The following is a 15,418-nucleotide window of genomic DNA, read 5'->3' as shown; positions in this document are numbered from 1 at the left end:
CTCGACCGTACAGCTTGGCGCAGATGGACTCCCAGAGGCATTCGTCGTACGCCACGCGCCTCCACTGGCGGCTGACGCACGCCGCCGTGGCGAGAGTGCGGCCGTCGTCCACGTGACGGAGAATCTCGAACACCATATTGTCGCCCAGCTCTGATTCTGCCATTTTGATTGTGAGTGAGTATCTGAATCGGAAGAGGATGGATTTAATTGGGGGCAGATTTGTAGAGGCACGCAATCGATTCGCGGATGAAAGAAGAGTTGGGTTGGGTTGTTCTAATTGATAATAATTAATTATTTAATTAATTAAGAAGGGTCTTTTAAATTTAATTTAATTTAATCGAATTTGGTCTGGTCTTCCATCAGTAGAGACTATCATTCGCATCGGTATCGGGAAGCGAGAAACTGACCCGCCTTTTATTTTTGCATATAAATTTTTTAATATTAGTATTATAATTGTTTGTAATAAAAAAGACATAAACACTATTGTGTGGTATAAAGTAATAGTATTTGTGTAATATAATATAAATTTAACAGTTATTAAATTTGAAAATGGTAATAAGACTGAGGGAGTACTTCTTTCATCTCATATCTATCTATCAGTTCCTTTTTTGCACAGAATTTTATAAAGTATTGTATAATATAAAGTTAATAACATCTGTGTAATATATTATAAATTGGAAAATATTTATAATGTTAAGTAGATAGTACAATTACTAAAAAAAATGAAATAAATATTTTATTATTAGACGGACCAAAATAAAAAAAAATAGATAAGAGTAAAATATTAATTAATTAATTAATTAATTAATTAATAATAATAATAACAACAAATGTTACCAAATTAAAGAATATTTTTCCAACCCGTTCTTCTCTTTCTTTTTTCTAGTATCTTTGGATATAATTTTTTAGCTTATTATCTTGGTAATAGCTTATTAGAGTGTGTTTTGTATAAGAAATTGACACCAGGCAAATTAAAATATTTACATTTATCTTGTTTGTTTAGTTAGAAAAATAAAATCTGAAAAATAAATTATTTTTATTTCTCTATTATTATTTTTTTCTCATGTTTAGAGAAATAAAAGAAAAAATGATATTGCAGTTTTTTTTTTTATTTTTATATTTAACTGTCTCTAAATCTAAATTGACTTTTTGAACCAAAAAAGATGGAGTTTTTTTGAGCTTATTGAATAATTTTGAAAACTTTTTCAATTCTGTAAAAGATACAAAGAATTGAATATGACAGCTAAAAATTAAAGATCAATTTAGTGTGTATTGAACATAGTTGTATGATACATTTGAGGTAGTCCCAACTTCTTTCGCTGTAAGCAAATCATCGGGATCATGTTCTGCTAAGATCAGATGCATCTATAGTAACGAAGCCCCGCAAAGGCCGCGGCTCCAAATGAAATGGAAAAACACTTTTCCGGAGAACCTTCGTCTTTACGTCAGGAGAGGTACGAAAAGATGGGGAGCGAACTGGATTAGATATCCAATTATAAAAAAAATGACAATCACTGAAAATTCTAAATAATAATAATTAAAAAAAAAATTTCATATTTACTGGATCAAACTAAAAGAGGGAAAACAATACCATATCGATAAGAGCAATATAATATTAAACTTCCAGAACCCTAATTTAAAAATCTTGATCCTAAATTCATAAACTGACCTGCAACCATGACTGCAAGATGATAAATTTACCGAATAAACAGTTGGAATTAAACCAAAACTGATTCTTCGAAACTCTAACCAAGTTTGAAGAACGATACAATACAATCAGTGGCGGATCCAATAGAATTTTTTATGTGGGTGCACAATTTGATCAAATATTGTTACAATATAAAATATATAAATTACAATTGTTCTTTACGTGTTTCAAATTTGGATCGAGCCGAGCCAGTACAAAAAAACTGATGAATTGATAATTACTATCTCTACTACAAATAGTTTATTAGAAGCATAAATTAGTTTGAATGTAATGGAAATTTGGTAGTCTTTGACTCAAGTAAAAATTTTCAGGTGGAAACGAATTGTGGTTTGTTGCGACACAAATTACAAAGGGATATGTTAGAAATTAATTTAAGGATATTAATTGATTTAATTATATTTAATTTTAATAATTATTTGAATCAATAAAGATATTATTTTTAGTATTTTGACATGTTGTAATCTTTTTATAAAAAGTTAATTAAATAACTCAACAAATATTTTATATACATTTCATTTAAAATAAATAAAAACTAATATTATATGAAATATATCTAATATCTATTATACATATATATTTATAAACGATTTTGGTCTGCCACGTGGCAGACTTTGAATTTTTTTCTTATAAAAAAATATATCTTTATTTGTTTAAAAGTACATGTAATTTTATTATCGAAAAATTAAATATAATCTTATATCAGTTTTGGAACAAACTTAATTGAAAAAAAAAATTAAACAATAAATAATATAATAATTAAAATTCAAAAATATTTACATCGACTCAACATTTGAGATATCTTGTCAAATTCATTGGTCTTGTACATGTCTTGTAGCAATAATACTCTACCACCATTCTCTCATATTTAGTTTGATGGTCACTTTTATTATTGGACTTCGTTGAGAACTACTTCCGCTACATGCCTAGAAAATATAAATAAAAATACATAAATTATTCATCCTAGCATTTTTACATGCAAAATTATTAATAATATTATCAACACTAATGATTTCTATCATTTCTTTTCAATAGATTGCATAGCTAAACCATTAAATCTTTCTTGAGATATAATTGGCCTCAAATAAGTTTTCAATAATTTAAATTTAGAAAAAAAAATTCCACAAATTCTACTGTTACATAAAATATTAATAATTTGATAATCAATTGAAATATTTAGATAACAATCAATGACTCTAACGTACTCAATAATTTCAATTGGTGAATTTAAGTTTATTGGCAAGTAATTAAGTAATAAAATCTTTTAAAATCAACATCACATAAATCATTATAAAATAACGTACTTGAAAAACTAACACAACATTTTCTAAGCTCATTATCATTTAAATATTTAATTTTAAAAAAAAAAATTAACAAAAACTCAAAAATACTAATTTAAGAATACAATAACCATATCTACAATAACTAGAATATATTAATTTTAAATTTCTTTCTCATCATATTGTATTTCACCTTCATTTTCACTTTCATCAAAGTGTTTCTTTTTCTAAATATGATATTTTTTTAAAAAATTTATATTCAACATTAGTATGAAAGACAATGTATAATCACACAATTTTTGTCTTTGTTATTTGACATATTAACACAACGTATAATTAAAATCATTTGCTATTGATGGCTCACAACAGATGTACAATTAAGAATAACTGAAAATTATTTTGATTCTTTAATAATTTTTATGCTTGAATTTTTCATACTAGTAGCTAATAATAGAATTAATTTATTTTTTATTTTAGAACCGAGATAATGTAATGAATTTCTTGATCTTGAATTTTTCTAGCATAATCTTACATTATTGAATCAAACTCAACAATCATTTCAATCAGTTCTAAAAAAATTGTCATTACTATTATGATAAAGGTTTGCATTTGATCCTCGAGAAGTTAAATAATTTTTAGCAAGACATTTGACAAGAAAAATAATTTGTATTAAAACTGGTCTCCAAAGTTGTTTTTCCTTTCATTAGGGGTAAGCAAAATATCCGAAATCCGAAAATAATCCGAACCAAATCGAAATTTAAAATTTGGTTCGGATTTTTCGGATTTTCGGATTGGATCGGATTGAATTTTTAACAAATTTTGGATTTTCGAATCGGATCGGATCGGTATACTTAAAATCCGAACAAATCCGAAATCCGAAATATAATATTTAATATATTTTTTATTATATATATTTAATATTTTATTAGAAAATATTATATTTTAATATAAAAAACTCAAATTTATTAATTATATTTTAATATATTTAATTTATATATATTATATATATTTAATATTATAAAATAATAATAAATATAAAAGAAATTTAAAAATTTAAAAAATAATAATAAAAATATTTAGAATTTCGGATTTTTCGGTTTGGTTCGGATTTTTTAGTTCAGATTACGAATTTTTGGATTTCGGATTTCGGTTATTTCGATTCGGTTTGGATTGGTTTTTTTAAAATTTCGGATTTTCGGATCGGTTCGGATTTGGCAAAATCCGAACCGAAAATCCGAATGCTCACCCCTGCCTTTCATAATTTGTTATATTATTAAATGTTCATATTAGTAATATGTTCAAAACTATTCTCATGTGTTTTAAATCTATCTCCAAGTTCAAAACCGTAAACGTCTGTTACATAAAAAGCACCAAAATCATATTAACCTATGACTTTCAGAAAGAATAGTTGAAGAAGCTGAGATGAAAAAAAAAAATCACCTACTAAATAATTTTTGTTATTATTAGATTTAAATAATTTGCAAAAATATATATATTTAACTTTATATTTAGAATCAATAGCCACTTTCGGTCTACACTATTTTTTAAAATTTTAGAGTAATAAATATATGAAAAATATCTGAAAGTACTATCTAAATAAAATGCAATATTTAATTCCCTTATTGATCCCTTTCAATTAAGATGTCTCATTTTTTTTTATTATTAAGATTAATCTAACACCTACGTCAATAAAGTCATTTAGAATATTATCATCAACTATTAAATTTGACAAATTTGGATTATTATCATGCTCATTCAAATTTTTAATATTTGATTCACCAAAATTATTTTCAGTATTTAATACATCATTGGATTCAAATAGATCAACATCATTTACATTCAAACACTCACCGACATGGGCAGAGTTAAGTGGGGACCTGAAGGGTCCGTCGCACCCCGAACTCGGTGGTCGGTGGTGGATCTTCATTACGTCAATGGAAGAGGGAAGAAGAAAACAAAAAAATTGCCCCTAATCCCCATCCCCCGAACCCGACGGTCGATGCTAGAGAGGGAAGAGGTGGTCGGGTCGATGCTAGAGAGGGAAGAGGTGAAAATGTAAGATGGGGAGGAAGAAGAAGAATCTAGGAAAAAAAAAAAAAAAAAGGATAAAACAATAATGCTATGGAAGATGAGAGGGAAGAAAAGAAAGATACGTCGAGAAAAAATAAGTGTGGTCGCGGCGACTGAGAAAAAGTAAAGTAAGGTAAAAATTTAATAGCATTTATATAATTAAAATTATTTTATGTTATAATAATAATAATAATAATAATAATAATTAGTTATTTTTGTATATTTATGTTTACATTTGGCTGTGACGTTTTTCGAGCTTTAAAAAAATTTAAAAAATATTTTATTTTTTATATATGATATTATAAAAAATATTAATTAAATTTAGAATATTATATCAATACATATTTATATTATAAATAACTATTTTAATTTAAAATTTTATTATTTAAAATTAAAATCTCACAATAATTTTTTATATATTTATATTTATATTTAATTTGAATTATATTATTATATAATAATTAAAAATAAATAATTAACTTAGTCCTCCAACGGAAATCCATCATGCTCTGCCATTGCCCTAAAAAAATTATTAATTGATTCTTCTACTAATAGTTCTATTTGTTTCCTCTCTATTTTTTACTACCAGAAAAATATTTTTTTTTGGCAACATTTCTATATGAAAATAAATTAAACAATCAAAAAATATAATTAACACAATGAAACAAAGCACCTGAGTTTGTATCACATTTGGAGTCGAAATATATTCATAGTTGTTTCTAGTCTTTGTTTTATCCTTGTACAAATATATATAACACTTTGATAAATTTATAAGCAAACAAAAGACAAAAACTAGTGTTATCATATAAAAAACAAATCCAACTATTCGCCTTATACCATCATACAGAAAATGCATATTTTTGCAACAACTAAAAGCATGATTATACATAGTTTGTACTGAAATTTTCTAATTATGGCAGACTTCAATTCGAAACTATACCAATTTGATGTAATTAAAGGTAAAAATAATACTCCCTCCATCTCATATTTATATATACATTCGTCTTTTGCACGAAGTTTTAGAAATATTAGTATTATATTGGGATAAAGTAGAAATAAAGGTAAAAAGATCAAATTAACCCTATTAGTATTGTATGATATAAATGTAACAATATTTGTGTAATATATTGTAAATTGGAAGGATATTTGTAATGTTATGTAGATAGTACAATTACTAAAAAAAGAAAATCGATATTTTGTCATGAGACAGACCAAAATGAAAAAATAGATCGATTGTTAAGGGACGAGGGAGTAATAAAACACCAACCAAAATATTAGTTTGCTGATCCCCATTTTCAACTACATCAACTAAATTTTCCACTGATTGAAACAAAATACAAACATATTTCATTATTATTTATTTAAATCAATTATAAATGGACGAAAAAAAAAAAAAAAAAAAGACTACATGAAGTAGATGAAAGTGAGAGGTGTTTGGGTACCATAAATTTCAAATTATAATTGATAATTTTATTAAGTTAGACGAATTGATATAACATTACCTCAATATTCAATCATAATATTACACCACAAAAACAAAAAAGTTCATGATTATATTGCTACTTGCTAGGCTTAGGACATAGGAGGTATTAAATAAATCTAAAAAGTAAATTTGTAAACTTGTAAACTACTTAAAGAAGAATTTTGAAAACTGTGAGAAAGGAAGAGACAACCGAAATTATGAAATTGATTAATTCGATCGATGTAGGAGAAGAATTGTGCGATGAATATACAAATAAGCATACTACTATATAATACCTCATCTAGCAATGGTAGACGTGAAAGGCAAAGAATCGTATCGTACTATTTTACAACGGTACGCAGTTGAATAATTAAATAGATGACATATAGAGGCAGCTATTGTATCAAAAGACAAATTATCTTGACATTAAAATAGATTGGAACTTTTATGTTTACCTATAACAATTTTTTTTCTATATAAACGTTGTTTTAATATAATAATATATATATATATACACACGCCAAGAGTTAAAAATTTTGGGTCCCCTCCTAAATTGGGCCCTAGGCAATCACTCTCATGGGCCAGCCCAGAGATAGCCTACACATGTATATTTAAATAGGATATGAATAACAATAATTCTACACAATCAAAGTTATAATTCTCGTCATTATCTAATATCACAATTAATTTCATCATGAACTCCTAATAAAGTACTACTATGAGTGAGGACATCGAATCTACAAATGAATATATTTCAAAAGATTTTTTGTCCCAAATGGATATGTTGAAAAAAAAAAAAACACAAGTAATTTTAAAAGTTGAGGCATCGAAGTTCGCGATTGATAGGAAAATGTTGTCGTTAGAGAGGATACATTGATTTCAATAAAGTATTTTCTCTTGTTGTGAAGTATAGCTCTATTTATGCGTGCTATAATTATTTTGTTTGACATGAACTTGAAACAATTTGATGTTAAAATTATTTTTTTGCATGACAAATTTTTTTTTTTTTTTTAAAAAAACAACTATATGCATTAACAAAAAAATTCGTTGTTTAGAAAAAAGAAGATCATGTTTGTCTTCTTAAGAAATCGCTTTATGACTTGAAGCAATTTTTCTAAAAATGATACAAATGGTTCGATATTTTTATAGTTGAACATGATTACAATAAAAACAATTATGAAATAATAATAATTATTAAATTAAATTAAATAATAATTACATAAATTACTTTCAATTCAGTTTCTAATTTATTATATATAATTTTCACTTTTTACATTTAACAAAGAGTAACATTTTATATTAGAAGACCATGTGTTGTTAACAAAGTCAAATAAGATCAAAAAAATTTCATGACCACAAAACTTCATCCCTCACACACCACTACACTTGTTAAAAAACATTATGAGTGTATAGTTTTGGAGGATTTTATCATATTTATTAAAAAAATTTCTTCTTAAAATATTTATTTTTGGATTTATGTACTCCGTCCCATTGGGGTTTGGGGTTTGAACCCATAACCTCATGATTACAAGTCCAATCCCTACACCACCAGATCATCTCTTATGATACAAATGTATAAATATTTATTTTCAATTTGATGTAATTATGTATACAAATGCAGGTGATTGAAGTTTATAATATTTAAATTTATTATAATTTAAATGATATTTTTTAAGTATTTAAATTTTACAATAAATAATTAGAATATTTATAATAAACTCAAAATGATTTTTGTACAAAAAATTTATGTATTTTTTTTATATATTCGTCATGCAATAATATTTTATATTTTTAAATAAATAAAAATTTAAAAGTTATCTTGTAAATATACATAAAAGTAAAAATTTAATTACATAAAATTTAATTTAGCATTGTATAATTTTTATATTTAATGTAATGTTTATTTTAATTTATCATTTTGTAATTTTTTATATTTAATATAATATTTGTTTTTGTATTTAACTTGTAAAAAAATTGTTAATAATAAATTATTATTTATTTATATTATAAACATATTCAATCTGTTAATTCAATATTCTTAAATAAATTAATTTTTATTTTATGATAAATTGATTTTTTTGTATGTGATACTAAAACTAGATTGTTAATTATAAAAAATAATATTTATAATTATAAATTATTTTTTTAAATAATATTAAAGTAAAAACAAGTAATTATATAAATAATAATAAAAATTAGATATGAATTATAAATCTAAAAAGTTAGTTAAAATAATATATAAAATTTTATTTTAGTAAAAAATAAATTATAGGTTAAATAAAAATACTGTAGCAGATAAATATTTGGAGTTCAAACTGTACTTAAATTAAATAGGAGTGAAAATACTTTTTTTTTTAAAATGATAAATAAAAATAAATTCTTTTAAAAAATGATAAATAAAAATAAAATTGAAAGCAGAGAGAACCCGCCATCGATTCGGCGCAAACCCTAAATCCCAACTTGGCTCCCGACATTTCCCTCCGATGCTATGCTGGCAGCTCCAAACATGCGCCTACTTCGATCCCTCCATCTCTGCAAAACCCTTCGCCATCTCTCTTCCCAGAACCCTAACCCATGCTTGAAATTTCCTAAGAGATATAACTCTGGCTTCGCTGCGGCCGGCGAGTTCGCCTGGTCCGGTTTGCCGGGAGAGTCCTCTGCTCAGCAAACCCCCGCCGTTCAGACCGTTTTTGATCCCGTATCCGGCCGTCTTGTCACCAAGCACGATTCTAAGGGCGGGAAAGGCACTGAGCCCGATGTTGACGAAGATAATTTTACTTCCACTACTCAAGTGGGCTCTAGAGTGTACGGAGATGTAATAGGAAATGGGATTGGCGTTAAGAGGCCGGGAAAGAGTAGGAGTGTTTATGTTTGCGAGAATTGCGGGTATTCGGATGGTCAATGGTGGGGCATGTGTAGGCAATGTCAGAAAACGGGATCCATGAAGCGGCTTACCCTCGAAGGTGCTGCTGGGGAGAAAGCGAGCAGGATCAGGTTGAGGGAGAATGTGACGAGATCATCTTGGCTTCCTAGAGAGACGGTTACTCAGAACCCTGTCAAATCGAGCGATGTGTGTTCTCAGATTGATGAGTTAAAATGGAGAATAACTTTGTGAGTTCATAACGAGAATTTATGCTAGTATTAAGTAGTTCTATATTATTGCACTGCATTTGCCTTTGGATGATGTGTTCTTCTACGCCAGTGGTTAGATATGTGCTTATGACATATAATTGGGGAAAACTGAAAATTTAGTGTTGTTAGTTCTAAGACGGTGGTTTGATGTGAGTTTATGACATATAATACTGGGAAAATGTTATTGTGGTGCAGACGTTCCTTATAGTCTTTGTTTTTTAAGCGACTTGTTTCGGAAATGGTACACGATCTCTGGCTGTTGCGCGAATGGTCCTATTTCACGACACTTATGCATGCATTTTTATTTTCCATGTGTCACATTCCCAATAAGCACACTTTTATACACAGATTTTGAATCATTGGAACAACTAATTAGTGAGGCATAAACCTATTTTTAGACATGGCCACTTAAAAGACCAAAATGATAAGGAGTGCTTTAGGATCACAATTAAATTTCCCCCCTAAATAACTATCCAAATCATCATAGTGTTATCTAACTACGGGCCTTTATATAATACTTGCCCTAATTAATTGTACTAGGCAATAGGCATGTGGTTTCTTTACCCTCATTTCACAACATGTTCTAGGGAATGCTTAATTTGCACATGAGTGGGGTAAGAAATAAAAAAGTAAATCTTTCCGGTACATGAATTTTCTCACTTAATGGTAATTGTTATTGTCTTTGTAGCATGATTTAGTTATGAAAGGATTGACTAGGTTTGGTATTATTATGAAGGCCAGGACCATCTGGAGCTGAAATGGAGAGGGTTCTTGGTGGTGGTATAGTCCCAGGTACTCCATTTTCTTTTCTTCACTATGTGATCTACATGGTCTATTTTCATTATTGATCTGGAAACTCTAGATAGCTAAATAGTTGTTTTTCCGTGTCATACAAAAGTAAATAAATTCTTTCACAAGTTACCTTTCTGAACATGATTACCTAGGTTGGCCCCTAAAAGCTTTCCAGCTCAGTAGCTCATGCAGAAGCTGTTTTAATTTGAATATGTTGATTGTCAAGCATTCCTCCTAATTTCTTCAACTAGTTCTATGCCACACAAATTCTCCTAAAATGATTGAGAGGGATCTTTTGAATTCTACCATGTATTTGTATTTTTATACCCAAACTCTCTAGTGCCCATTGTACATTATTATACCCTTTATAGTAAGGTGTGTTTTGCACATTTTATGGTTGTTTACCTTACAGGTTCCCTAATATTAGTGGGTGGAGACCCTGGTGTTGGTAAAAGCACATTATTGTTACAGGTGTCCGCAATACTAGTTATTTTCACTTCTTTGATTAACAATGCTCTCTAGATCATATCTGACATTGATTTTCAAATCATAAATGTAAGGTTGCTGCATTGATAGCAAAAGGAAATGCTATTGCTGGTGATCCGCCCAATCGAGTTATATATGTATCTGGGGAAGAGGTGTGTTTCTTCTCAGAGTTTACACACTTCTTTGGTGTTTGGTATACCTTTGGAGATGGACTTTTCTTGTTTTTAGTTGTTGTACCCATGCTGTATTAATTTCTGTGGTTTTATTCTTTTGCTCTTAGTTTAGATTCTGATTCTTATAACTAACGCTTAGGGTGTATTAATATCTATGGCTCAACAGTTGATTCCTAAGTTTTCATTTCAGAGTGTTGAACAAATTGGAAATAGAGCTAGCCGTCTGGGTCTCGACTCTGATGAACTTTTTCTTCATGCTAGTACAGATGTGGAGGTAAATCTGCTAAATATGACCATCTGCTTTTATGGGAGTCTTCAAGATCACTATTATTATTTTATTTTTTTTGTTTCCTGTACGCTGTACTACAAGATATATTTCTCCTCCTGGTCATGACTCATTCATGACATGCGGTTGGATAGAGTTAGGGTGTGTTTGTTTGGGGGTTTGGATTTTGAGTTGGGATTTGAATAGTAAAAATTTTGAATTTGAATAGTTGTATGATGTGATATAAATAGGTGTTGATGTGATGTTTTTAATGTAAAATTGATTTTTAGTATAATATAAAAAATGAAAAAGAGGTGTTTGATTTGATGTTTTTGGGGGAAAAAAATAGGATGAATAGTGGAAATCTAATCCAATCCCCCAAACAAACACACCCTTAGTTTGCTATGAAATGAGAAGACTTTCGAATGAAGTGAAACGAACCTTAGACAGGCTTTTTAATATTTTGAAAATATTTTTGATTTCTAAGAATTAAGAGCCTAGGTTTGTTGTCCAATTCAATCTGACTTTGACAGTAAGGAATCTGTTGATCACAAAGCCAAGATTAGCAGCTAGTTGTTTGGAGCTTTTAGAGGAGTTGGAATATATGTCAATATAATGAAATTCACTTGTTTGTTTTGGCAAAAAATATATCCGCTTGTAAAGTAAAAGGATGAAATAACCATTTGAGTCCAATTATGTGGAAGTGGAAATCTGTGAAGTGTTACAAATTATTATTTATATATATATATATATATTTTCTAAAGCAGTCCTGAATATTTCGTAAAACGATATAAGTGGAAGCAGAGAGAAACTTCTTTATGGGTCATCCACACAATTTGATATTGAAGTTTCATACATCTTGCTGCTGTTTCTTCTTTCCCCTCATTGAAGCTTAAGGGTTTCTTCAAGGGGATAATTGCAATTAGGAAAACTTAAACTAAATTATGGGAGTCTGTGGGCGTTTGTGCCAAGGAGAATGGGATGTCTCATTATGTATTTTATCCTTTCATCTTCCTTTGCAGGATATTCTTGAACAGACTAAGCGCCTTTCAGCAAAGGCTTTAATTGTTGATTCTATTCAAACAATGTATTTGCAAGGAGTGCCCGGAAGCGCTGGAGGAGTCCCACAGGTTTGAAATTCCCATCTCTTGTCTGAAAGTTTCATAAGTGTGTATGTCTTGAATGCTTTATTGTCGGTTGAAGTGTTAAAATTTGATTCCTTGGATGATCATTAAATAATATCCTAGTATGTTGATTGCAGAATAAATTTAGCTCCAGGTTGTTGTATGTAAAAATGTCGATGTCTCATGTTTTAGTGTACAGTGACATATTGTTATTTGATGATACTGCATTACCTTTTGCCAGGTGAAAGAATGCTCTGCAGCCCTACTAAGGTTTGCTAAGAACACTGGGATTCCGGTACTTTTGGTGGGTCAAGTTTGAAATATTCTCTTCATATTAGTTATGTCAGGAAATTCTGTTTATTGTTATGTTTTTTTTTTCTTGATGCAGATTGGGCATGTGACCAAAGCAGGGGACATAGCTGGACCTCGTGTTTTGGAGCACATTGTAGATGTTGTATTATATATGGAAGTTGGTACCTGACCTCCTCTCTCATGCAGTCAATGCTTATATCTTGCCTTTTTGATTTAATTAAATTAGGTTACTCTTTCCTAATGTCTAATAAATTGGATATTTGCAAGGAGTGTTTAATAAGATTTTAAATACCAATTACACGCCTCAATATTGATATCAGGGTGACAAGTGTTTATCTCATCGATTGCTTCGATCAGTGAAGAATCGGTTTGGATCTACAGATGAGGTATGTCTTGAGCTTATTAACTTTTATGGACCTACTTTACCTTTGCCTTCTATTCTTCCGTACAAAATAATTGTCAATTAGGCATTATCCATCATGGTTTTAGCCACAGTTTCTTGAGTCATCAAGTGCATGTGAAACTACTGTCTGACAAGATCTTATATTCATGCCAGCTTGGAATTTTCAGGATGACACAGTCAGGGTTGGAGGGAGTGTCCAATCCCAGTGAGATCTTCTTAAGTGAGCAGCACTCCGATTCAGACTACCTAGCTGGCCTGGCAGTAACCGTTATTATAGATGGATCCCGGGCATTTTTGATTGAAATTCAGGTAGTGTTTCTTATTTTGTTGTCTTTCTTGAGTTAGGTAATTAATGAATGGCCACAGGTACATAGACATTACCGCTGGTACACCCAATTCTTCTCTTTAATTTTTGGAAATGACGTCGAGTTTTTCATTGTTCTGGAACATCCTTTTTACTACAGGCATTATGTATAGCTGGGTCGCCTAGCTACATGCATGCAAATGGCATTCAAAACAGCAGAGCTGCTATGCTTATTTCAGTGAGTACTTATTCTCAGTTCTTATTTCTGTTGGTGCTTTTTCTATTGAGCATCATCTCTTCAGTGAGTACTTGTCCTTTGACGTATTTGGACACTAGTTTCAGTTAGTACAATTAGATTGCTCTAAATGATCTAACGTGTCCCTTTTGCAGGTTATTAGAAAGCAGGCCAGACTTAATCTCCAAGACAATGTAATATCTTCATCCGTATTTCTCAGTTTAGCCTTACAGGAGGCTCTTTTTCTTACCTTCCATTGTCTTCATTTGGTAGGCTATATTTCTGAACGTTGTTAGCGGGGTTACCCTAACAGAGACAGCTGGGGATTTAGCAATGGCAGCAGCAATTTGCAGCAGGCACGTCTTGATAATAATTCAATTTACATACACATTTGTTATATTGCTTGATAAACATGTATTTATGCATTAGTAGTTGTTTATTCTTAAGCATGTTCCTTTTTTTTTTTTTTTTAACAGTTTTGGCTTTTACTTCTTCTTAAGTAATTCCTCATGAGCTCTGTGAAACTTCTGCTTGTCATTATGCTCAGCTTCTTGGAATTCCCCATACCAAAAGGCATAGCTTTTATTGCTGAAGTCGGTCTTGCTGGTGAACTTCGTGGAGTATGTGCCTTGATCTTGATTTAACTCTTCTCTCTAATTTCTTCTTTGCATCTGTGATTATCTTCAAAATCGAAACTTCTTGATCAAGTGTTGTCTCAATAATCAACCCGCAGGTACCTCAAATGGAGAAGAGGGTGAACACCTTGGCAAAGTTGGGGTACAAGAAGGCCATAGTTCCCAAGTCTGCTCAGAAAGCTTTGTTGGAACTAAAAATTGAGGGCATTGAGATTTTGGGATGCAAGAACTTGAAAGAGATGATATATGCTGTTTTCAACACATGATCATGATGAATATCAACTCGTGGAAGAGGTAGGTATTGATAGATATTGCGTCCCTCTATGCCTACTTGTGTGTGTAAAGGTAGAGCTTGATTGAACTGCCCTTCACTTCACTAATTTCCTCTAATTGACCTTGAAGAAGGATGGTTTTGTCTGTTAGGAGTTGCTTCTTCCTTAGTTGGATTTTAGCTATTAGGTGTTTTATGTGTGTAATATGGTATGTACGTACGTATTTGTATAAATGTATTTTGTAGCTTGCAGCCGTAGAGTACAGAATTTGTTGATATTTATTACGTTGTCACGCCAATTTTCATGGACAAAACGTTTGCTTGCAAGTCTATCATTCCCTGTCGTCCCGGGACATATTATCTATTTGTTTTGGAGAAAATATTTTTAAAATATGAATTAATATATAAATAAATAAAAAATTAAAATATGAGTTTTTAAATATTTTATATCATTATATTTTAATAAAATATATAAATATTGTTTTATTTAAAGTTGTATTTCATATAATATAAATAAAAAATATATTTATTTTTTATAATTAATATAAATTAATATTATAAATATAATATTGATATTATATTAGTAGCGGGTAAAAAGAAAAAGTAGTCTTTAGTGTAAAAAAATAGTTGTAAGTGTAATAAAAATGAAAAAATAATGTAGTTTTACTTGTGGAAATAAAACTATTGTTAACAAGACTGTGGCGAATGAAGTAAAAGATAAAAACTTTAGAAGTAGATAAAAAAATTTGTTCATTAAAAATAATAGAAA

The 15,418-nt window shown here is 29.5% G+C and overlaps 1 protein-coding gene across 1 annotated transcript; it reads left to right on the top strand.

Moving 5' to 3' along the window:
* The first annotated feature begins 8,939 nt into the window (after positions 1 to 8,939).
* LOC127257016 (uncharacterized) lies at positions 8,940 to 15,013 on the top strand. The gene is made up of 15 exons (XM_051283275.1): positions 8,940 to 9,628; positions 10,386 to 10,441; positions 10,854 to 10,912; positions 11,002 to 11,079; positions 11,291 to 11,374; positions 12,388 to 12,495; positions 12,731 to 12,793; positions 12,878 to 12,958; positions 13,122 to 13,187; positions 13,358 to 13,513; positions 13,669 to 13,746; positions 13,899 to 13,937; positions 14,017 to 14,099; positions 14,291 to 14,363; positions 14,477 to 15,013. Exons 1-15 carry the CDS (start codon positions 9,006 to 9,008, stop codon positions 14,642 to 14,644), a joined length of 1,815 nt encoding a protein of 604 aa, XP_051139232.1. The 5' UTR covers positions 8,940 to 9,005; the 3' UTR covers positions 14,645 to 15,013.
* Positions 15,014 to 15,418: the final 405 nt, after the last annotated feature.

The sequence above is a fragment of the Andrographis paniculata genome, unplaced genomic scaffold, assembly GCF_009805555.1.
Source record: "Andrographis paniculata isolate CXL003 unplaced genomic scaffold, ASM980555v1 Contig57END, whole genome shotgun sequence".
NCBI lineage: Eukaryota > Viridiplantae > Streptophyta > Magnoliopsida > Lamiales > Acanthaceae > Andrographis > Andrographis paniculata.
This window is presented reverse-complemented; position numbering and strand designations above follow the sequence as displayed.

Excerpts from the sequence above, each read along its gene's own strand:
- LOC127257016 (XM_051283275.1), top strand. The coding sequence starts at position 9,006 with ATGCTGGCAGCTCCAAACATGCGCCTACTTCGATCCCTCCATCTCTGC. Across the intron at positions 11,375-12,387 it reads ATGCTAGTACAGATGTGGAG|GATATTCTTGAACAGACTAA; the intron begins GTAAATCTGCTA and ends CTTCCTTTGCAG. Across the intron at positions 12,496-12,730 it reads GCGCTGGAGGAGTCCCACAG|GTGAAAGAATGCTCTGCAGC; the intron begins GTTTGAAATTCC and ends ACCTTTTGCCAG.